General features: G+C 41.3%; 1 protein-coding gene across 3 annotated transcripts in view; it reads left to right on the forward strand.

Annotated features, from left to right (window-relative positions):
* Positions 1–561: 561 nt before the first annotated feature.
* Positions 562–25,049, forward strand: part of TGFBR3 (transforming growth factor beta receptor 3) — a 204,047-nt gene continuing 179,559 nt past the window's right edge. The window contains exons 1-2 of one of the 3 annotated variants that reach the window (XM_077746098.1): positions 562–580; positions 18,665–18,846. In XM_077746098.1, coding sequence (XP_077602224.1) covers positions 18,759–18,846 — 88 coding nt within the window. In that variant the 5' untranslated portion in view covers positions 562–580; positions 18,665–18,758. Of the gene's footprint in view, positions 581–8,457; positions 8,497–16,841; positions 16,988–18,664; positions 18,847–25,049 lie in introns of those variants that run through there. The other 2 variants (XM_077746096.1, XM_077746097.1) reach the window with 2 other exon arrangements.

A 25,049-nucleotide genomic window follows, 5' to 3' on the forward strand; every position in this document is an offset into this window, starting at 1 on the left:
TTTGGAAGAAAATAACTGCACCAAGATCCATGGTAGTAATTTCTCTGGTACATCTTCAGAGTTAATACTTGGAATGATATAGCATTGTCTCTTAATTTGTTTGGTTTCCAGTCAAGCTAAAATAACACAGTTTGGAATGACTTTATAAAAAATGATCTAGGTCTTTTTCCTGGGTTCTGTCCATTTCTGTACCTTTTTGAAATAGAACATGTGTTTGGTAACTGACATTGAGCTTTATTTTCTCTGTTTGCAAAGTCCTTGCTTAACATTTAGGACACATTTCCAAGCAATTTTCCTTCTTTCATAGAGAGGAATGATTTTTATCCCAACCAAGATGTGTATGACATTTAGTGTTTGAAACCATATTTGTTAAAATTCTGCATGAGGCCACTCGCATTTGGACCTTACACTTTTTTTTTTATTCTTTAGTTTCCTAGGCCAACCATCAAGACTTCTAGAAAGACAACTAAGGGCATCTTTATAAGGGACGGTATCTTTTTAAATTGAAATTATTATTGAAGGTCTGAAACAGGAGCCCTAGAGTCATGCTCTTAGTCCATCCTGATATCTCCTGCTGAAGGTAATTATAGGGGGAAAAAAAGATTAACACTAGTGTTTGTGCTGAAAGCTTCTTAAAGAATGGGAAGAGGACTCTGAATAAGAGTAGAGCATGGCAAAGTTCATATTTAGGATTTACTGTTAAATTGTTGCCACAGTAATAATTTAAAATAAAATCTAAAATGCAAGCTCTATCTATATGAAAAAGGATGATAATATAGAAGCATATACTTTCCGTATCTTTTGGACACTGGACTCCAGGGGAAACTGGGTCAGAGTAGGCTGCTGTTTGCGGAGGAAGAAGCACCTGCTTGTTTGTCCTTCCAAGTACATAATTCATTTCCCTGGTACATGCTGAAGGTCAGGATTTTGTGTGAAATTGCAGATGGAACATTTGTAAAAACACATTTAAGTTGATTAGTCCTTGAAAAAAATGATCTTTAGTAAACAGTCTTTATGGATACTAGTCCTTGAGCTTTCCTGTTGATTGGATTGCTCTGTGAGAGAAGGTCTGCAGTTTTACAGGTATGATGACTAACCACCACTGATGGATAAGAACACCACATAAACCAGGTGGACCGGCTAGCAGAACTTTGGATTTCTTTGTTTATTCTTATTCATGGAAACTTGATGAATACTTAATTTAAATTTGGTATGTGAAAAGATTCCCTTTTGAGAGTATAATTCTGTTAGCATTTATAGTGATTTATGTGTTTTGACAGTATGAAATTGGTCATTGGATGCAAAAATACACTGGTGTCTGTTTGCAAATTTCATTTCATAATTCACTGTATGACGATTGCTGGAGCAGAATGTGGCTTCCCCTCCACCCCACCCCCACCCCCCATATTTGNCCAATGTGATACCCAAATACTTTTGTGTGGTATTGCCTGTGTTGTTATAAGTGATCTCTTTTCTGTTTTTCCTTTAAAACAAAACATACTCAAACACAAACACAAACCTCTCTTCTGAGTGTCCATAAAGAATAATTGTCTCCTTTTGTTATATTAGACTTTGTACAGTTGGCTGGCAAATTAACTTCAACTTTAAGGGAAAGCACCATTGACTCATTACATACATTTTGCATTATTACATTGTAAGGTCTTCCCTATGTGTGTGGGAGAAGTTTCTGATCTTCTAAATTGGCATGTGTACTGTTGCTGGTCTCTTTTTGTCAAAGCCTTTCTGAGCAGACATTCCTTAGCTTTCTTATATTTTATAGAGATTGTTACTTCTCGTGTATTCATAATATACCATCTGAGTCACAAAAAAAGATATTTAAGATAACAACCAACTTTGTGAAGGCACTCCTGTCTTTTTCTTTTGAATCCATCATACTCATCCATGACAATTTGACAATTGTCGCATAACCATTGATTCCATGATGTTTTTGTTTGGAGCCTGACGAAGGATGACCTCCTTTTGATACATTTCATACTTACTTTGTGTTTATGCCTTTTTCAGTTTGTGGTATCTTTATTTCATTGTTAGAGTGGTTGCTTTCTAAGATATTCAAGATTTTAATTTCATTCAGTGTGTGGGCAAACAAGGAGTTTCCTGTAGAACAAGTCCTACTAAATTCTTTTAAAAAGTTCCAGAAGGTACCCATTTAGACGCCTTGCTGGGTGTAGGGCCTTTGGTGATGTTCAAATGGGAGACAACTGCACACAAAGCAGGATTCCGTTTAGTTTAACCAGGTAGAAAGGGGGAAGGTAGCATCTAATTCCTTAGGACAAAATTCACTTTTGTATAATAATGAGCACTTCAAGTGTTTTCTTTGGAATTCGTACATATTTTAAGTAGGTATATAGGTAAAAGGTTTGCGAAAGAAACTTTGCTAAGGCTGAGGTCCTGAAGTTGGCAACTCCTGTAACCCCAAAGATCCTGTTCTCTGAAGCCAGGAAAAAGCAGTCTGTTTCCAATTATATATCACAAAAATAGGGAAATTACGCCAAGAAAAATGATCTTTTGGGGGTTGGGTTGCTTTTTTGTAGAGGGTACAGGAGGAAGGACTATAGATGAACATTTACAAAAATCTGTTAGTCTTTCTGGTTGGCTTTCAGAATTTTCTCAGGTGCTGTATGTTGGAAGTGAAGCATAATTTGGGGATTAAAGACTCCTCCTTCGGGTCCTTTTTGTTTCTCACAGAGCGAACGGAAGAGTAGTCACACAGCTGCTGCTGACACCAAGGGGTTTGGTCCCAGAACACCGGGTATTTCTGGTAGAGCCTTTTCCAGTCTGAATGGTGCCATGCTCTGGGCTCCCACCATCATACCAGGTAGTTGGCACTGTGGATTTTTGGTACACGTTTTACCATACTTGAATGGAAGTGTGGTCCCTGCAGCTGAGCATTATTCTGCTGGTGAAGAAAGGCTAGGGATGCTGGTCTGAGAAGCCTAACTGGAAGCCGGATGATGCATGGCTGCATGTAGTGTCCTCAGCACTTGTCAGAAGCACCTAGCCCTTCAAAGTGCCTGTGGCTAGTTTCAGGATTAGTGGTCCTGTGAGACCCAGGTGTTAACTAAGAAATCTCCTTGCCCCCGGAAGATCACCCCCAGCAGATCTTAGTTCCTGTTTCTCACACCTTACACCTCCACAGAGTGTTGAATAAAACTTTCCTAATGCTACAGAATCTTTGGTAACAACATAGTTTGTTCGGGCTAGTGGCGTTTGGCTATTGGCTCATTTTTTCTCACCTCCCGTTGAAGTCCTCGGTCAGGCTCCCACACCTACCATACCAAGACAGGGTGCTAGAAAAGGTGCAAAGTGCGAAACTTGTGCTTGCTTTCAGTCGGCGTCTGCATTGTCCTCTCTCTGGGGCTTTTGCTGCTTAACTCTTGTCTTTCTCCCCACCTTTTATCACCTTAGTTTCCTTGGAGCTACTTCTTCTGGTTTCCCCCCCACCTTCTCGATCTCTCTTCAGGTTGCCTTTCCAGTGCTTGTTTCCTATGTGTTGGCATTCTCCGAGGTTTTTTATTTTCCCTTTCCCTTCTCTTCTCAGTTTGCATATAGTTGCTCATATTTCCATGCCTCAATGGCCAGGTCTCTGCCAGTAACTTTCAGTTTTATATTTCCTACCCTTATTTCCAGCAGCTACCTGATGGTTCTGTAGGTCTTTCTGCTAAAACCACGCCCGAAATCCAACCTACTATTTCTCTGTGGTCTTCAGTCTCCATCCTTTATTTCCTGTTGTCAGTAACTGGCACCAGTTACCAGGGAACGAACCTCAGGCACACTAAACTTCCTTTTGCTTACTTCCCAGTCACCGTGGCTTACCTTTAGCACATCTCAGTTGACATTATCTTCTCCCTTTCCAAATCAGCATCTCACCTGCACTGCTCCAGTGATCTTCCAGGTGGTTTTCCTGGCTTCAGCATCTCTGTCTCCACCTGTTCATTTATTTTGGTTGGTCCCTTCTAAAACACAGATCCATGTTTTCATTTCTTGCATTTTATTTTATTTTTAAGTTAATTTATTCTGAGAGCTTGAGAGAGAAAGCATGTGTGCACATGCAAAAGCTGGAGAGGGGTAGAAAGAGAGGTAGAGAGACATAATCCCCTAGGCTCTGTGCTGTCAGCACTGAGCCCGTTGTGTGTTCAATTTCACAAACCATGAGATCATGACCTGAGCTGAAATCAGGCGTGGGACATTTAACTGACTGAGCCACCCAGGCACCCCATCTTTTCTTGCATTTTAATGTTTTGTTTTTTTTTAATTTATTTTGAGTGATGCAGAGCATGAGTCGGGGAGGGGCAGAGACAGGGAGACAGAATCCGAAGCAGGCTTGAGGCTCTGAACTGTTAGCACAGAGCCCGATGCAGGGCTCAAACTCACGAACTATGAGATCATGACCTGAGCTAAAGTCAGATGCTTAAATGACAGCCACCCAGGTGCTCCTTTTCTTGCATTTCAGAAGTCACTTGCCTTCCATTATCCTTGGCAGGAGATGTCTGGTTATTAACAATGTAGCCTCAGGACACTTTTTCAAGCCATTTCTCCTCCTTCTCCCTAAACCTCTCTCTGCCCATACCAGAGTCCTTGTGGATTCCAGAGCATGCCAGGTGCTCTCATGCTCCTTTGCTTTTTGTACTTGTCTCTCCTCTAACATATCCTCCCTTCCTTTCTCTGGTGGTCTCTTGCTTACTCATCCAGGCGCGCTATCTATGTTGTCAGCGTCTGTGGTGAAGCTACACATGGCTCTTCCTGGCAGGTGCTTGGTTGCGTCTTCTTTACTTTATTTTACAGCTACATCTGGAGAACTTATTTTCTTTCTCTGTCAGATTATGGACTTTTCTAGAGCATTATCAAGTCTTATCATCTCTGTATCCTAGGAGTGTAGCATGGGTTTGGTATATAATATATATTACATTGAATTCTTCAACTCAGTTCCACTTCAGTTAAAGGTTTGGGGAGAGGTGAAGCTTACGGTGGATATGACTGTAACCATACGGAAAATGCAAAGGAAATAAACTCAGAATCATAGAGTTTAGGGTTAGAGCATGGGTTAGAAATAATCCTCTTTAAGTCCCTTTAAAGAGGAGAACAGGGAGGTTAGGTGCCCTGCCCAAGATCACATGGCTGGGGAGTAGTGCTTCCTTTTTTGTCTGCAATATATTCCACCCAACAGCCAGAATGGCCTTGATGAAGCCCAAGTCAGATCCTGTCATTTCTCTGCTTACAACACTCTGATTTTCCTATCTTCGAGTAAAAGCCAGAGTCCTTACAATGTAAAGCTCCACACAACCAGCCACCACTCCCTTGCCTGTTACCTTTTTGACCTCACTCATGTGCCCTCTGGTTCGCTCACTGTGCTCCAGCTGCTTGGCCTGCTCGCTGTTCCATAACCATGCCAGACATGCTGTTTCAGGACCTTTGTATGTGCTGTTTACTTTGCTTGGTATGTTTTCCTCTCAGATATCCATACCCCAAACAAAGCAACAAACCAAACCAGAGACCCCAAGTATTTCCTTTCTTTCTTCTCTGCTTTGTTTTCTTACTTGGCATTTATCTCTGTCTCATATACAGTTATATATTTTGTTTATAATTTGTCTCCTCTGATTAGAAGGTAAGCTCCATAAGGGCAGGGATTTTTGTATGTTTTGTTCTGTATTGAATCCCTGTACCTGGCACAGTGCTGGCATGGAGCAGGCACTTGATAAATATTTGTTAGATGAATAGATCAATGAAAAGATTTTGTGGATTTCTTATACCTCCAGTTAAATGTACACTTAAGGCATTTCAAAGGGAAAACTATCAGATCTGATTTGTCTAGGAGGAGAATCTGATGTTTAAAATGCTTCATTCAAGACTTGTCATACTAGAACATTGACCTCTTTTTAATTGACGGAAAACAGCAATTGGTGGGCTCTCCCCAGCCTTACAAGTGGTTTGGGAAGACTCCCAGTTTACCTCTCACAGGCTTGGGCTTGCTGTGGTTTCTCTCTGCCTGTGATTTGCCCTTTAACCCATTGGGCTGCATAGATGAAAAGTAAACATAGCATTAAAGAAAAGAGCAGGGGGAGAGGGTATAGGGCAGAGGAGCAGAATTTCCCTGCGGCCCTGACATCTTCCCCTGGCTCTGGGCCCATCCACAGGGCCATTCACCATACCTTCCTGAGTTGCTTTGGGGTGCGCTCTAAGGAATAGTCTGGAGACGGCCAGGCCAGATGACTCTTGAATTTGCTTTGATGTTCTAATTTCTTTGAAAAGAAAGTTAAGTTTAGGCCAAAAGGACAATGGAGAAAGGTTGTTTTTTGTTTTTTTTTTTTTTAAGTTAAATTACCATCTTCATTTTGAAGAGAAGTTTTAACCCTTCTCAAGACAGGATTGCAGCTGAAATTACCACCTTCTTCTGTCAGTGATGCTAGTGAGGAGTTAAGACTGGTGGGATCTGTTTTATGAAACCAGTGACTTAAATCCAAGGGACAGTAGATCACAGTTCTGAAGAAGCATCCGATTCTTTGTGGGTAGGGGTTATGTTGAGTGAAGAGCATAATTTGTATTAGTTTAACAGTGATTTTCCTCTTGCTCTTTTTTTTTTTTTAGGTTTATTAATTCATTTTGGAGAGAGAGAACATGCAGGGGAGGGGCAGAGAGAGAGAGGGGGGGAGAGAGAGAGAATCACAAGCAAGCTCTGTACTCTCAGTGATGAGCCTGTCGTGGGGCTTAAACTCCCTAACCGTGAGAATATGACCTCAGCTGAAACCAAGAGTCTGAGGATCAACCATCAACTGATCAACCAATCAGCTGACTGAGCCATGCAGGTGCCCCTCCTCCTATTCTTGTGATAGCATCAGTATGGTTCCTACAGAGTCCTCATCAGGACAGGAAGTCCAGCTAAGGAAGTTAAAGGCTTAGGAGGAAGTCATTGGCCATGTACAAAGCTAACAGCATAATTTAACCCTTGGATTCAAAACTATCAAATTGAAAATAAATTGTCTTGATGGAGATGTTATCAATGACCTGGTTAAAAATCATAACTACCATTTCCTGAACCCTAGGAACATACTGAGTATCAAGTGCTTTACATGTTACTAATTTACTTAATTCTAATAACAGCCCCCTTAGGAAAATAGAATCATAATTTCTTAAAAAAAATTTTTTTTTATACATTTATTTAGTTTTGAGAGACAAAGAGAAGCAGAGCACAAGTGGGGGAGGGTCAGAGAGAGAGGAAGACACAGAATCTGAAGCAGGCTCCAGGCTCCGAGCTGTCAGCACAGAGCCCGATGAGGGGCTCGGACCCATGAACTGTGAGATCATGACCTGAACCAAAGTCGGATGCTTAGCTGACTGAGCCACCCAGGCGCCCCTAGAATCATTATTTCTATGTTGTGGATGAGACTTCGAGGTATTTAGGAAGTTGCCCACAGTTCCACTGCTAGGTAGAGGCAGGGCAGGGATTTGAACCTAGAGAGGCCTGGGGGTGGGGGTGGGGGGCGTCCCCAACACTTTGCACTCTGCTGTATGTAATCTGCTCCAGCAACATCAAGCATGCACTTCATATTTACTAACTGCACTATCTGTGATGCTTTTCTTTCAGATACTGTCATAGCTCTTTCTTGCTCTGTCCTGCTCTGTCCCTGTGCTCAAACGTCACCTCATCTGAGAAGTCCTTTAAAAAGATTTCTGGTAACCAGTTCCTATGTGGTAGGGGGACTGTCTTCCCACACATCACCAATTCTGACACTACTTACTCTCTACCTGGAGAGATAACATTCGATTCCACAGCACCACAGGACTGCCCTTTGCTTGGCCAGTCACAAGCCTAGGCTATAGATTGGAGGTTCCCACCACGCCCTCCTTGGATTTGATTAATTTCCTAGAGCTGTTCACAGAACTCAGAAAAACATTTTACTTACTAGATTTCTGGTTTATTGTAAAAGGATGTAACTCAAGAACAGCCAGACAGGAGTGATACACAGGGCAAGGTATGGAAAAAGGGCATGGAGTCTCCATGTTCCCCTGGGCAAGGCACTTTCCCCAGTCTCCAAACTCCATCCTTTTGGGTTTTTAAAAACGCTTTGTTACATAGGCATGGTTGATAAAATCTTTGGCCATTGGCAGTTGAGTCCTTCTCTGAAAAAGAACTGAAAGGTTCAACCCGATAGTGACCTGTTGGTTCTCTTGGTAAGCAGCCTCCATGCTGACGGTTGGTCCAGCAGTCACCGCATTAACACAACAAAAGACACCTCTATCCCTGTCATCACTTAGGAAATTCCAAAGATTTTAGGAACTTTGTGCCAGAAACGGGGGACTAAGACCAGATGTATATTTCTCATTATAAATCACAATATCACAACTTCCGTGACCACCCTGTGCCTAAAATAATACCCCTCCTCTCAGCGCCTCTTCTCCTTAACCTGCTTTATTTTTCTTTCATAGGACTTCCATCATTTGACACATTACAAGTTCGTTGTCTTTCTCCTCCATGCGAAGGTACGCTCCATGAAAACAGTGCCATGTTTAGTTCATTGCCGTGTCCCTGGCTTCCTGAACTCGTGCCTGACACGTATTAGGGGCTAATAAATGTTTATTTAGTGAATGAATGAAGTAAAGTAAAACTGCCCATTGAGCCTTGCCTCTCTGGTTTCAAAACAAAATATCTTGTCATAGGCCAGATTGAATCAGACTGCCCACGGCAGTGCTGGGCCTGGTTGGCATCCATAGAGGAAGAGCTCTTGTTTGTCAGACAAACCTGGGCTCAAAATCTGGTGCCAGGGCGTAGTAGCTGGTGACCCTGGGGCTGTTGAGCCTCTCGAAGCCTCACTTTTCTCACTATCAAAGTAGTAGTCTGGGGTTGAGAGGATGAAATGAGAAATTGTGAAAAGCACACTAGGTGCTCCGTAGGTGGTAGCTGAGATATTTTGTGGGGTCGGAAGAGGAAAGCAGGGTGTTAGCCTCTAACAGGAAGGGGAATGTGGAGTAAAAACATGAACAACCGCAGAATAATTACAGAGCAGTATGTGGACGCGTCTTGGCTGTGCTGCAGACTAGCTGTGTAACGGTGGGCCAGTCCCCCGAGCCTTTCTAGTTCCTGGTTTGCTAATCTGTGAAATTAGAGGGCTGGAGTAGATGTTATCTATTTCTAACATTCTGGGTTGGCTCTGAGTAGAAGATAACATGGAACAAATTATCCACAAAATGTTAAGGATATTGTGTTCACAGTGGGATGGGATTAATCAGAAAGGTTTTTGGAATGAGGTAAAGGGGATGAGTAGGGTTCTTGGAGTTTTAGGAATAGAGTAAAAATGGCAGTTTTGGTAAATTGGGCGGATCTGACAAAATTTAGGTTTTGTGTGTGCTTGCACTGCTCAGAAAATAATGATTTAAGTATGTTTTGTTGAGGGGCGCCCGGTTGGCTCATTTGGTTAAATATCTGACTCTTGATTTTGGCTCAGGTCATGATCTCACCGTTTGTGGGATCAAACCCTGTGAGTGGAGCTCTGCATTGACAGTGAGGAGCCTGCTTGGTATTCTCTCTCTCTCTTTCTCTCTCTTTCTCTGTCTCTCTCTGTCCCTCCTCTACTCACATGCTCTCTCTCAAAATAAATACACTTAAAAAAAACTTTTGTTTATATAAGCTCTGTATTAAAAATAACTACTATAGTATTCGTATTTTATTTACACTTAGGTTGTCAAATTGAATGTTTTTCTTGGCTAGTACTTTCCAGTTTTGTAAGTCATTCATGCTAGCCATTACATCTCCATGTATTTCAAATGTCCACAAGTGTGTTTGAAGTCTCATTTTATAGGAGGGATTCAGGATTAGTTGTTAGTAGGTATAATGACAGCTATAAGTAAGGTATAGAATAAAAGATTTTCTTGTTTAATCTCTTCATATTAGAGATGAAGAAATCAAAGCCCAGAATGGAGTGACTTGTCTGAGCTTGTAAAACATGTTGATGCCAGAATTCCTGTTTTTCCTGTTCCTTTGGAGCTGCCTGAGATATAGGTTCTTTCTTATACACATCTCTTATTTGTCGGTTTATCGTTTACTATTGAGAAATGGTTTGATAATTCACCATCCTTCCATCTTTTTAACTGTAATGCACAGAACTGTGTTTGATACTTGCTACCCATTCTGATACCTTCATTGGATGCCTACTGTATGCCGAGTAGGTAGACTACTGCCACTACCAGGGAGACTGCAGTCCTTCTTTCTGGAGTGAACAGATGTAGGAAAGCCATACCTGGAAGGAAATAATCACATAAACATCTATCTGCAGAGTTGACTTGAACTACATTCCAGGTATGAATGAAGCTTGACTTCATCTCAGGGAATCATAGAAGGGTTTTTAAAAGAAGTAACGCTTATGCACAGAGTTGAGACCTGAAGATGTTAGTAAGTGGACATGTTAGGGAGACTATGGAGTGTCATTGAGTTCTGACAGGGTTGGAACATTGCTTCTGAAAGCAAGCAGTTGGCCCTTTCGTGGGACTGAATTGAGGCAGGTGTGGCTGGAGCGTTAAGGGGATGAGGTCAGACTAAATAGGGAGCATCCAGCCGTCGTGCGAAGGGTTTTGGTTTTTATCCCTGACGGCGGTGGGTGACCACTCAGGGATTTTAATTTCTAATGTTTCACATGCCTCAGCTGCTGAGCCCTTTCTTTACCAAATAATCAGTTAAATAATTGAAATGTTGTGTATTAAGGGATTACCCCCATTTAAGAGAAATAATGTTTTCTTGGAAGTCAGTGAAAGTAAAAAAATGCACTAATTTGTAATTAGCAGAATAGAATAGTCTGTTGCTGAAGTATTTATTCTGAATTTGTTTATTTGCAGAATCCCTGTGAATATAAATAAACATGTGAATAAAACATTTTAGTAAATTACTAAATTACAAAACAGCCTAATGGAGGTCTAGTAGATGTAGCTTCCCCCAAGTTTTTTAATGGCCCAGTGCTTGCTAGGTCCTAAAGGATGATGACTGGGTGTCCTGATCCTCAGATGTGCTGACTTTTGCTGGAATAATTGCAGCTTCGTGATTCAGTAGGCTCTTTTGGTGATAGTTGATTCCTCACTCCAGGCTGCTTGGTTGGTGACTTTGCCAGCATGAGTTTCTCAACCTCCGGCTAAACTCCTGCAGCTAAATTGGGAATCATAAGGTAGAATTGAGGAGGGCCATGCGGCCAGATCCCTGAAACTAACACCAGAGTTGTTGAGACAGTCGCTTTAGCACCCTTTCTAGAGCAGCTTTGCAGTATGCTGACTATGTTTAGGACTCATATCTTGTATTGAGTTTGGAGTCACCATTTTATGGTAATGGATATATTTTTTAAAATTCTAGATGATGATGATGTTTAAAATTAATACAGATTTTTGGTATAAACTATATTATCTCACTAATAGTTTGCTTGGTGTTTTGAAAGTCTCAGGGTATTTTAACTGTAAAAACTTCAATCACTACTGTTTTTAAAAAGTTTTTTTTTTAATGTTTAGTTTTGAGGGAGAGCGAGCACATGTGAGTAGCTGAGGGGCAGAGAGAGGGAAACACAGAATCCGAAGCAGGCTCCAGGCTTTGAGCTGTCAGCACAGAGATGGACGCCCCATGCGGGGCTCAAACTCATGGACTGCAAGATATGACTTGAGCTGAAGTTGGACAGTTAACCTCCTGAGCCACCCAGGCACCCCGTGTGTGTGTGTGTGTGTGTGTGTGTGTGTGTATGTGTGTGTGTGTATACTTTTTAAATATATTGTGTCAGCCAGATATTGTTTTAGGTACCATGCCCATATTCTACCTTGTATATTACAATCAGGATGTCATTAACATTTTACAGATAAGAGAGTGGTAGAGGCTATCCAGTGTAACATGTCTGGGTAAGCCAGGTTTGAAATCCCTGAGTATAGTTCTCTATTAATTAGCTTCAAATTATAAGCAACAGAACTCTTTGAATGCAAGAATATTAAATGTGAAGTGGTTGAAAAATCTGTACTTTGTGAACTTGAATAAAACATGGTCTTTCATAGCAATGTGAAGCATATCCATGCCCAGCCTCCCCTTTCTGCTGTATTTTGCTCTGGCAGGGAGGTCTTCTGTGCTGGGTATAGACAGGCTTTTATGGACCTGCTGAAGGTCAGCCCCAAGGAAACTAAGGACTCTGGGGCCAGATACGTGTTGGTCATACTCTCAGTCAGGAATGAGGGTGGGCCAGGCCCTGGAGGTACCAGGGAGAGTAGAATCCAGCATCTCTGCACATCTTGTAACCTCTGTGCCTCCTCCCTCCCTTCCCATTAGATCTTCATGTGGAATTCCTTCCCACACGTAAGGTAGTTCAAAAGTAATTCTTTTTTCCTGCCACTGGTAGCCACAGAATGTTGGGACTTTAATCTTGGGCCTCAGGATTCATTCTCTTTGGTAGAGATAGCCTGCTGTGACAAATAATGATAGCGCTCATGATATCTAAGATTGAACATGTACAATCTTATTTGATTCTTGCAGTGACCCTGTGATTTAGGGGAGGTTAGTTTCTTCTTAAAAATGAGGAAACTGAGTCTCCATTCTGATTCTCTTGTGTGATCTGCTTCTAAGAGTCTTTTTTTTTTTTTTAAAGATTTTATTTTATTTTTCTAATGTTTATTTTTGAGAGAGAGAGAGCGTGAGCCGGGGAGGGGCAGAGAGAGGGGGAAAGAGGAGTCTAAGCAGACTCTGCGCTGACAGCAGGAAGCCTGATGCAGGGCTCAAACTTGCAAACCATGAGATCATGACCAGAACTGAAGTCGGACACTCAACCAACTGAGCCACCCAGGTGCCCCCTTCCCCGACTTTTTAAAAAAGTAAACTCTGTGCCTAGCATGGGGCTTGAATTCATGCCCCCCAGATCAAGAGTTCCAAGCTCTACCAACTGATCCAGCCAGGCCCCCCTGTACTGGGGGAATCTTAACCCAATGATCATACTTCATCCTTGCTTAAACCCTTTCTTGAACCTTATTCCTCTCCTTTCCCTTTTGGCTTTGCAGCCTCTTTCCCTCCAGCCTCAGAGACCTTTAACAGTTCCTGTACCTGTAATGTCATCCCTCACCCTTTTAAACCGCTACTTATCCTTCAGGTTGTGTATACTTTTCCTTTAGAGCTCTTACCATAGCGTGTAATTACAAATTTGTGAGTATGTATTGGTTTATCCCACCAGACTTTAAGCCCATGAGGGCACAGAACATATCTCATTCCTTGGCTTTTATATTCCCATTGCCTGGCACGGAGTAAGCAATAACTAAAGACTTACTGAAGGAAGAAATGAAGCTCAGGCAATTAAACTTCTTACCTAATGTCACAAATGGTGTCACTTCTACTAGAATATACCCTCCATGAGGGCAGGATTTTTGGTTCCTTTTCTCACTGCTATAGCCTTGGCATCTTCAACAGCCCCTGGCTCATAGTAGTAAGTGTTTGTTGAATGTTGATTGTATTTGAATGCGATTCCAGAGTTCTTATCCAAATCCAGAATTTTTCCCCTTTTGCCAAATCTATCTGAAAATGGGGATTTGGACTTAACTAGTTTCTCTGTAGAGTAGAAAAATCTGAGAGTTGCTATTGTGATTCAGTAAGGTGGCTTTGCTTTCTCTGTGTATAGGTCTTAAAGGGCATCCAAATGTCATCAGACAAACAACAGTATCTGTTCTATATCTGTATACCCCTTTTTATAAGCTGCCAAGCTAGATATTGATGTCATCCATCCTGTGCCTTTTTTTTTTTTTTTAAATCCCCTGAATAACATGTTGAATAACCAGGAGAACAATTCCTTTACCAACTTTTCTTTAACCATTTGCAGACTTAGCACTATATTTTTCTCCCCAAAATTCACTTACATGGCTGACCAGAAACATTTTAACGATTTGTTAAAAAATAATTTCATGTTTAAGGCACCAGAAACTCAGGTGTCATTTACTCTCTGAGTTTAGGGAATGGTAATTGTTTTTTATTCCACTCAATATATCTCTGTCTTGAAGATCTTCAGATTTGTTGATCTTCAGGCATTGAGGGCTCAAAAGTCTTAGTGTTAAGATATGACAGTGCACAAGTTTGTGCTTCATCTTGCCCTTTGCATTTTCAGAGAACATGGAGTCATACAGCATCACCATGGATTCTTTATTTATCATAGTTGCCACCTTTAGTCCTGAAGTCAAGTCATGGTTTGAGATAAGTAATGATTTGTATAGAGGGTTTATGTCACTCTGAAAGTCCCAGTGTCTGATGACAACCCTGTCGGGCTTCTCCCTCTTGGAAAAACTGTTTTCAGAGATTTAGAATTGAGGGGGAGAAAATGGTTTCTCATTTTTGGTGACAGATCTGAATCTGGGGGGTAGAGCCTCTCATGGGAAGACCTGGTTCATAGTCTTGAAACTGTTATTTTGGGCAAGTGGTGGGCTTCGAGACTATATTCTTCTTCATCACTGAAATTGTGTTGCTCTCTTCCACCTTTAAAAGCTATTATGTATCTCCAGAATGCTAATTCCTTTAATTGAGAAATTAATCCACTCCAAGGTGATTATAAGTTCTGATTTTGAATCATCTTGTGGATATAGCCAGAGCTGTTTGATCATCAGACAATGTGGGACAGCATGCTCTGTTTAATGGCCTCAGAAACAGAGGAACTCTGAAATTAGAAGAATTAAAGGTGCCTGGGTGGCCCACTTGGTTAAGTGTCCTCCTTTTGATCTCAGCTCAGGTTTTGATCTTGAGGTTCTGAGTTCAAGCCCCATGTTGGACTCTGTGCTGGGCATGAAGCCTACTTAAAAAAATTAGTATCACATTCGTGTGTGTGTGTGTATGTGTGTGCGCACGTGCGTGCGTGCTTTAAATCCATTAAACTCTCACTCAGAATTATTTCCTCCTCATTTGTAGATACTAAAAGTTCTGGGACCCTTTGAATGGAACACATTACTTTGACATGTGAACAGGATGAGTGGACCCCCACATTGTTCTTGCAAGGTCACAGAGTACCTTATTTATATTTCCAAAAGAAGCATTTACTTCATGAAGTCAAAAGAGATTCAGTGAGTTTAAAAAACCAGGGTGGGTAGTCTGATCTTTACAAATTGAATATGATAGAACTTTATAGAAAAAAAGAGAAATTTTTATTTCCTCAGTTTTATTTCAGATCTACAACTTAAAAATTTTTTTTAAATGTTTGTTTTTGAGTAGAGAGAGAAAACAAGCAAGGGAGGGGCAGAGAGAGTGGGGGAGACAGAATCTGAAGCAGGCTCCAGGCTCTCAGCTGTCAGCACAGAGCCCATTGTAGGGCTTGAACTCACGGACCAAGAGACCATGACCTGAGCCAAGGTCTGATACTTAACTGACTGAGCCATCCAGGCGCCCCTCAGATCTACAATTATTTGAAGCCTTGATCACCTATCATTGTCCTAGGTGAGGAACTGATCCATAAACTGTATGTTATGGTGCTGATGTGTGCAAGTCTTGGCCAAAATTGGAGTTCCACAGAATGGGAATGACTTGCTTCCCTTTTTATTCTCCTCTGCCTTAGGATCCTGTCACCACATTGAGAAGATTAGACAAAAACTCTTTGCTGTTTATTTTCTTTTTGAACAAGTCACATTACGGAGGGACTTTTAAGCTACAAGAAGAAAAGCTCCCTCTTTGTTAGAAGCAGGAGTGTGCAGTTTCAACTTGTCTTGGACTTCCTCGGAGATGTTTTAAGATCCGGTGTAAACTTGCTGTGGTTTGCCCTTGGGCATCAAACTGTTTAGCTTGGCTCTGTTATATCTGTAATTGCTGCATTTTAATAATTGCCCAATATTCTTGTCAGCAATTTGCAGTCTAAATTTTTAATAGAACCTTTTGCCTTTCTTTTCCCCAGGTTCATTCAGCCCTGGTTTAAGCCCCTGGATTAATTCTCACAGTCCCACGGACCCTCTGCAGCTGTGGATAGGGGGTGACACACACTCATTAAATATTCCCACAAGCCTTGTGCTGGTTATAGTTTATGTGCTCCGTAAAAACCCTCTGGGAAGCCATCTTCTTTGGAGATCTCCTTAAAGGGTTTTGCTTCATAAAAGTTACACTTAGCATTTGCTCAAATAGCGTATTCTTCCTGAGAGGATTTTCTTTATTAATCCATTCAGCAAATTTAATTTTTTTGAAGGGAAAAAATAGGGACAAATTCTCTTTGCAGTCGTTGACTTTTGAAGTACACGGAGGAGACTTGCATTTCATCTGAGGTGATGTGGAATTACAGTCACAGCAATGTTGGACTTCAGGGGATGATTGAAGTCCATTTCATGGCTTCCAGAATTATCTAATTTAGTCAGTTTTGAGACAGACCATTGCATCACTAATGACTTGTGCCCCTACTTGACTGGCAAGTTTGTTATTTTAGTGATTCTACTCTTTAGCTTCTCTTCTTTTTCTGTCTGTTAAAATGTTCATTTTTCAGTAAACAAAAGATTGAACTGGGTTTACAGTAGCTAAAGATTACATTGATATCCATACCTGAATTTCTCCATTGTACTGAAGTATAAATATACCTCAAAAGGAATGCATGGGTAGCATTTATTGATTGCTTATTATGTGCTCTGCACTGTTCTAAGCTTTACACACACATACACTAATATAATCCTCACAGTAGCCCATATGATAGGTTTATTCATGCAGAATAATCTGCCCAACATAACCCATTTGGTAAGTGACAGAGTAAATTCATACCTAGGCAGGCTTTTAGCTGTTATCATAATCCGTATTCTATTCATACTGGGCTTTTAATCACTGTCTTTTTTTTTTTTTTAAGTTTATTCATTTGTATTTGGGAGAGAAAGCACAAGAAGGGGAGGAGCAGAGAGAAAGGCAAAGAGAGAGAATCCCAAGCAGGCTCCAAACTGTGAGCCCAGAGCTCAATTTTGAGGCTTCATCTTAACCAGGAGATCATGACCTGAGCCAGAATCAAGAGTTGGATGCTTAACCAACTGAGCCACCCAGGTGCCTCTTTTTAATCACTATGTTACATCAAAGTTGAACAACAGTACCTCCTGCATATATAATAATTTAGTTTTAAGGCATATATAAATAATTCTTTTTGATATTAGGACTTTATTGCTACTATTTTTGGATAGGTAATACTTGCAAAACCCCAATGGTACAAAACTTACATGAGAAAAAAAAAAATGCTCCTGTACTCTCTCACCCCTCTCCCCCAATCATCCTCTTTCCCTCCTTCTCACAGGCAATTAGTTTGCTACTGAAAAGAGCTATTTTAAATGTCTTTCCTTGAACACTTGATGCTGTGAACTAAGATCACTTAATTAGAAACTCATTTTGCCATTGTCTTTTTATATTTTTGCACTGTATCTACAAGTCCCCAAACTGGCTTTGTCTCTGAAGGTAGCAAACTGGTTCTGTAGATAGTTATTTCCGGGGTGACGGTAACAAGGCTGCAGTCCCCAGCTATTCAAACTGGTTCCTGAAAACTCCATGATATTGCCTTGCTTAGCACCTAGATCAGGCAGGGTCTTTGTTCTTCTAGCAAGTTGTTGGAAAGCTTTTATTCCCGATAAGAAGGAATCAGGCCCTTACAAAGTGCCTGGAACATAGTAGGTGCACAATAAATGCTTGTTGAATTGAACACCTTCTGTGGGTTGTGCCAGGCTCAAGGATACAGGGCTGGAGAATATATTTGGTGTTTCTAAATGAGGTAATCTTTAGGGCCATAGGAGATGTATTCAAGTTAAACAAACCACCATAAAACTTGTTATTCAAGCTTTGGTTAGCATAAGATTAGAAGGGGCTCTGGATCCTGTGCTCTAGTAACCAGAGAGTCAGGGAAAGACATTTCTCCCATTAAAATATTGTCAGTTGACATGAGAATTTCTCCTTTTGATGGTTCTTTTTTTTCTTCAGATTTGTTCTAAATGTATCTTAATTTGATACTTGTAATGACTCTGTCATTATAACATTAGATTGAGTCTCTGATCAGAGTTATTTGTGTTTCCTTGTTGACACTAGGAAATTCATATATCGTGTCATTGATTACTTTAGTGCCACAACATAACCAGTAATGTTCTATTGTAGGTGCACCTTGATTTTCTTCTGTACTCTTGACAATTTTATATAAAATCAAAGATTTAAAGTGTCTGGGGCACCTGGCCAGCTCAGTCAGTAGAGCATACAACTCTTGATCTCGGGGTTGCTGGTTTGAGCCCCACATTGGGTTGAGAGATTATTTTTTAAAAAGTGTCAAAAATAAGCATTTCTTTATAAAAATATTTGCTTTAAAAATCTGTATTAGGTAATTAGCACCCCCACTTCAGCTTCCTGGAGTGCTGTCTAGGCATCTTTTAAGATAAATCTATTTTACACTCTTTATAAGTTCATTTTTTTAATGTTTATTTATTGAGTTTGAGAAAGAGAATGAGAGCATGCATGTGCCCAGGAGGGGCAGAGAGAGAGAGAGAGAGAGAGAGAGAAAGAATCCCAGTTGATGTAGGGCTTCATCCCTTGAACCGTGAGATCATTGCCTGAGCTGAAATCAAGAGTCAGACGCTCAACTGACAGAGCCACTGAGGCACTCTTAAAAATTCTTCCTGTCACTTTAATGTGTGTTTTTGGAAAGATGTTTCTGCATTAAATTTTCTTCTTGGAATATGTTTATTTTTACAGGCATTTTGAAAATTGGAAAGAAGGATTTTTAAGGCCACTTCGGATTTGCAAAGACTACCTACGATCTGAAGAACTGTTGGCTGAGGGTGACTACATGGGGCACACTTTTGGAGAAATCAAAATGGCTTCTTACTCTGTGATTGCCATGTTTGCCCTGATGAGTTCCTGTGTAGCCACTGCAGGTGAGTTGCATAATACAGGTTGCAGGCTCATTATATTCTTTTGGATTTATTTTTCCTCATTCTCTTCAGTTTGGAAAAAATTTAGGAAATGTGATGTTTATGCAAAACGTATTTATGTTCTTCAAGGAAATAAAATATTTGACTATAGATACATAGTATGTTTGCCCATGTTACATTTTACTAGACTGGTGCTAGACATTCTCATGACGTAGGTACCTAACTAAAGATCATTGGTGAGACGGCTAAAGAACAAATATGCTGATGTCTAAACCCACTTCATTTTGTTACATGCATAGATTGCATTTCTTTTCTTGTCCTAAATAAAAATTTCAAGAAACCCTTTTTGTTCTTTATCATAAAATAAATAGATCTTGTAGATAGAGGTGACATTCCAGGCATGGATGCTTAGGAGGTATTAATTTTGTCTAGTCAGGTATTTTAATGTGTAACTTTAAGAAAAGTACCAACCTGTGCTTCCTGGAGGCCATCAGAGTATGAGATTGGAGATAAGAAGAAACAAAAGATTTGGTTGGAACGTTGTCGCTTCAGCAAGAGCATTAGATCCCTCACATCAACATCTTAGTGTTCCCAGTCAGGGTTATTTAACAAATTGGGAAGCTTAATTTGCCCTATTTTGTGGCAATTTGCTTTGTGTCTGTTCCGTAATGAGCTGCATGAAAGAATTTGTTGGACCAGTTCTGTGAAGTGGCCAGTCTCAACAAGAGTGCAATTGAGTTGAAAAATGATTTGCCTCTTGGTTTTGGCTGTTGAATTCACCTACAGATGAGATGATAGTGATCATAATAATTACCATTCACTGAGTGTGCACTATGGCCAGATGCTGGGCTAAACAGTGAGAGGATACAACGGTGAATAAGGGTACTATTTCATGAGGTCACTGAATCACACCTTTGAGGTAGGTAGGCTTATTTTGTCCCATTTTACAGTTGATGAAATGAGGTACGGAGTGATTAGATAATGTGCACAGCATCATGTAGCCGGGAAGCGGAGGAGCCAGGTTTTACATCTGTGCTCTTCTCCTCTGTGCTGTACTTAAGAAGCCAGTATGAAGCTGTTAAGGCTCCATCCAGTAGACTCGCACCAGGAGTCATTTGTAGGCACAGGCTGAGTTTGCAGAACTTGGCTTATGGGATTGGACAGCAGAATGTCCCTCTTGTTGTAAATACCTTGGGAGAAAGTTGCTAGTTTTTTTTTGTTTTGTTTTGTTTTTTTAAATGCGGGTGTGAATTTGAACTGCCCACTGCCTGTCAGCAGTTTCATTTTGTCTCATGATTCAAGAAGTTATTTGTCTTTTAGCCTCTACATTAAAGCTGATCTTAATTAAAATTTAATTGAAAAGTAGTAGGGGAGAGAGAGAGAGAGATGGCTTGATTAAAAATGTGCCTTTTTTTAAAGTGATATTTTAATGACAAGAGGTATAATTATGCCTGGTGAATTTGAAGCAGAGTTTTCTGTTTTCATTGATGCCTGGAACAGACTGAAAAACACAACTGAAGAAGGTACTTCATGGGAAAGTAGTGACTTTGATGACTCTGTATAATCTTGATGTATTAGATAGTGAATCAGTTTTGGTTATGACCTTCCTTTTTCTAGGCCATTGGTAAAATACATTTTTTGAATTGTATACACAGTTAAAATTTTGCTGAGAATTACAGTAAAATTGAAGGTATAGCAGAGTTACCAATTTTGTAGCAACCTGAGGCAAGTGATTACTGGTAGAGGTACAGATGCCTTCCTTTAATGGTAAATTTTTGTTGAAATACAGTTTACATAGAGAAATGTGCACACGAAGTGTGTAGCTCAGTATGTTTTCATAAACTGAGCATAACTATGTGATTAGCATTAGAGATGCCTTTTGAACAACCTATTGGCTAAATGAATAAGGAGGAGGAAATGTTGTGTATATCTGACATCCAGTAAATCACATATTCACTGAGTCCTTCTAACTGCAAAGCACAGTACTAGTCAGTTAGAGTCATACAAAGGAATGTTAAGATTCATCCCTTCCTTTGAATCACTTGTACTTTAGGTATGTAAAATATAACATATTTTGTGTAAAATATAACACATAATAAAATAATCAGTATATGGTGAATACCAAATAAAAGCCTCAGAGAGGTCAGAAGGGGAAGCCCTGGTGGATTAGAGCAGCTAGGGAGAGCTTTGTGGATGTGTGGATGTGCTCCATCGTTTGTTTGTTTTTGTTTTTGTTTTTTGAGAGAAAGAGGTAGAGAGCATGCACATGCGTGAACCCATAGGAGAGGGACAGAGAGAATCCTTTTTAAAATTTTTTTTCATTTTTTATTTTTGAGAGAGGGCGCAAGTGGGAGAGGGGTAGAGAGGGGAGGACAGAGGGTCTGAAGCAGTGAGCCCAAAGCAGGGCTGGAACTCAGAGCTATGAAATCCTGGGATCAGGACCTGCTCTGAAGTCGGACACTCAACTGACTGAGTCACTGAGGTGCCCCAAGAGAGAGAATTTTAGGCTGGCTCTGTGCTGGGTATGGAATTTGATCTCATGACCATGAGACCATGACCTGAACCAAATCTGGAGTCAGACGCTTAGGGTCTCCTGGGTGGCTCAGTCGGTTAAGCGTCCAACTCTTGATTTCGGTTCAGATCATGATCTTACAGTTCCTGAGATCGAGCCCTGTGTCAGGTTCTGGGCTGACAATGCGGAACCTGCTTGGGATTCTCTCTCTCTCAAAATAAACAAACACTAAAAAAAAAAAAAAAAAAAGAGTTGGACATTTAACTGAATCAGCCAGGTGCCCCGATGTGCTTAATCTTGAACTCTGTTTTGAAGGCCAGTCAGAATCTAGAAGAGCAAAGGCATGGGGTTGACCAGATGGGGGAACCATGCCTAGCATGGCACATGGCACATAAGTGCTTGATGTGTTTTTAAAGGGGGGATGACCTGGAGAACTGGTACGGGAACATAGCAGGAGGTCTGTTTGGAAGGAATGATGGGAGTCGATTGTGGAGGGCCTTAAATGTCAGAGTGGGGCTTGTGGTTTTCATTTTGAGGTTTGGATTCTCTCTTTTTCCATTCCCATGTAGCCAAAGATATATGCTGTTTAATCTTAGAATTCAAACCGTGGCCTCAGAAAGCAGGGCTGAGAATATGGTTTCATTAGCTTCAACACTGATTAGCATACAGGCCAACAATTTATCAGGGGCTTGCTTTCTGCCAGCTAATTTGTTTTGTCTTTATGGAAAGCCCTATGAAGTGGGTGTTAGTATTACCCTAGTTTGCATTTTATAAACGAGACTCAATTTGGTTAGTAATGGTACAAAGACCCATAACTAATAAGTGACAGTGCTGGGACTTGAACTAAACTCAGGCAGTTTGACTCTAGAATCCAGCCCATCCAATATTCCCCTGGATCCTCTGTGTAGGAGCCACCAATGAGTCATCTTGGGACCAGATTAAACTCCTTTCACCTTAGGGGAGAGATAGAAATCATCAGAATGGAAGGGCCCTCAAGCATTGGGTCTTTAGTTGCGTTCCTATTTCACTCACATGACTGTGAAGCTCTAGTGTAGGGTTCTTGGTGGTAGAAAGGATAGGTAGCTGGGAGGGCAGAGAACAGCACAACACATACAGTGAACGCAAGTTAGGATAGTAGGCTTGTTCTAACCCCATGGGTTAGGCTGGGCCTTTAGTGAAAGCCTTTCCTTCTCTGCTTGTGGTTGAGGGTAAAGGAGGCAAAAAAAGGCCAGCAAGCTGCATCCCAGGGTTAGAGGTTGCTTTGACAAAACTTGTATTTTTCCTCCCTTCTTTTTTTCCTGGGTCTCTTATAGCATTGTGGGTAGGGAGGGCCTTGCTCTTGGTGAACAAGAGCTGTGCGAGGACCATCAAGCTTCCTGGTTAGAGATTATCTTAGGTTTTTGGCACCTTGCCTTAGATTCTGCAGTCTCTCTAAGAAAAGTGGGAAGTTTAAAACATAAATGCCTGCTCCTGTGGGCTTAAGGCTGTTTCCAGTTTAAAAGTTATTCGGCTATACATCTTTTAAAAAACTAATTTCTGTCTCTGAGGCTTGCCAGAGTTAGTTGGGGCTGTGTTTCCAGGAGCCTTAATAATGAGAAAAAGAGGCACACAGAATTCAGGGAAGTCAGTTTGGTTGGAAGGCATGTGCTTGCCTGCAGTCCACTGGCCCCTTGTGCCAGGTCCAAGGGCACTGCTGGGCTGAGCTCTGCAGACACCTGCTGGCTCAGTGCCAGAGGGCTGTGGGTGTGATGGCTGTTTCCCTCATTCCATTGTTGCCATTCTGCGCCTAGATGCATCTTTTTGGAAGCTTGCCCATGATCTGCAAACACATTTCTATTGAGCAGACATTTCTTTTCATCTCTACTGAGTGTACCTGGAGCTCCAGGTATAGTCCATAGGAAAGTAGAGATGCTTTTAGCTGGAGCTGTTTTCCTGCTACTATATTTTTTCTTTCTGAGAGAGAGAGGGGGAGAGAGAGAGACAGCCAGCCAGCCAGCCAGCAGGGGGAAGGACAGAGAGGAGGAGAGAGAATTTCAAGCAGGCTCCTCACTGTCAGCTGTAAAGCCTGATGCCGGGCTTGAACTCACAAACCGTGGTACCATGAATGAAGCTGAAACTAAGAGTTGGATGCTTAACCAACTGAGTCCAGGCACACCTGAAGCCCCTTTCCTGCTCAGAAAGCTCTGAACTCTGTGTCCGTGGGACAGCAAGCAGAGATATCAGCTGGTAATGCTTAGTCTGGAATGGGACCAGCCTGTAGCCTTGTGGGGAGGCTAAACTAATGGTACTGTCATTTTATATTTATAGTTTTCAAATGCTCTTCTACCTACTGTTTCATTTGATTCTCATGGTCCCTGGGGTAGGCGGGTATTGTTTTTTTTTATTTCCAGAATGGGGGTCATGGGACTCAGAGAAAGTAATTTCAAAAGATGGTTCCATTCTTGGTCAGACCAGACAACACTCTTCAGACAAGCTGCACCCGACAAGTCTTCTTGTCTTTTTGCTGCAGTGCGCCCTTAGCACCTCTTCAAACAGTGCTAGCCAGGCACTGTGCCGGACACTCTACACCTGTCGTTCATCTGATCCTTACAGGAGTCCAGCGAGGTACGAGTCTGTCGTCAGTGTGTTTGTAATTATTACTACTGCCACTGCTCCTACTACTGTTAATAGACTGCAGGAAACTGAGGCTTAGAGAAGAAAAATGTTAACATATAATGAGAGACAAATCAGTTAAAATTTTTGTTTAAGTTTATTCATTTTTGAGAGTGTGAGAGACAGCGTGAGTGGGGAAGGGGCAGAGACAGAGGAGACGCAGAATCTGAAGCAGACTCCAGCCTCTGAGCTGTCAGCACAGAATCCAATGTAGGCTCAAACCTGTGAACTGCAAGATCATGACCTGAGCCGAGGTCAGAGGCTTAACCAGCTGAGCTACCCAGGTGCCTCAAGACACAGATAAATTTTAATAGAAGTTAAAGTGGTCATTTTTCTTCAGTCATACCAGTAGTAGCTGGCAGAGTGGCATCAACTCCAGAGTTCATGCTCTATTATGCTTCCCAGAAGGAACTGTCACACTTTCTCTTGGACTTGAGATTGTTGGCCCAGAGACTGCAGAGGTGGCTCTTTCACAATTTTCTCCTCTCTGCCACCTGAGTGATCAGAGGCTGCAGCTCCTAATGGCAGGAAGATGTGGAGAGCGCCAGCAGGGGTGGCCACCAGAGCATGTAGAAGGCAGAGGAGGGATAGACTTAAAGATCCAAAGCAAACTCAGCAAGGCTCCTCATGCCGATACTAAGTCTCTAGACCCAGCTATTTGATTTGGTCTGTGATTATTCTTATTTGCAGGTTGTTATTATAACCACTTTTGCATTTCATTCTTCTTTTGGATACCTAGGGAAAAAGATGTCAGTTGTGATGCCAGCTTTCACCGTGGTGAAAACTTTCTATTTATCTTCAAGAGTAAAGAACTGTAATTAAAAGACCCAGAGTGGAGAGAGTGACCTGCATTTTATGTTGTGTTCTTTTTGGGGGCACCGTGCACACCCAAGCGTGATGAGGTCCTTCCCTGCTCCGTGTTTTTGCATAGAAACAGTAGGCAAACACGCACGTACATGCACGAAGCTGGAACTGAGCAGTAGTCAAGTAAAAGATGAGTTTGTTTCTCAAAGATTCCCTTACCCAGCATGGACTAGGGTGT

The sequence above is a fragment of the Crocuta crocuta genome, unplaced genomic scaffold (assembly GCF_008692635.1).
Source record: "Crocuta crocuta isolate KB4526 unplaced genomic scaffold, BGI_CrCroc_1.0 scaffold48, whole genome shotgun sequence".
Taxonomy (NCBI): Eukaryota; Metazoa; Chordata; class Mammalia; order Carnivora; family Hyaenidae; genus Crocuta; species Crocuta crocuta.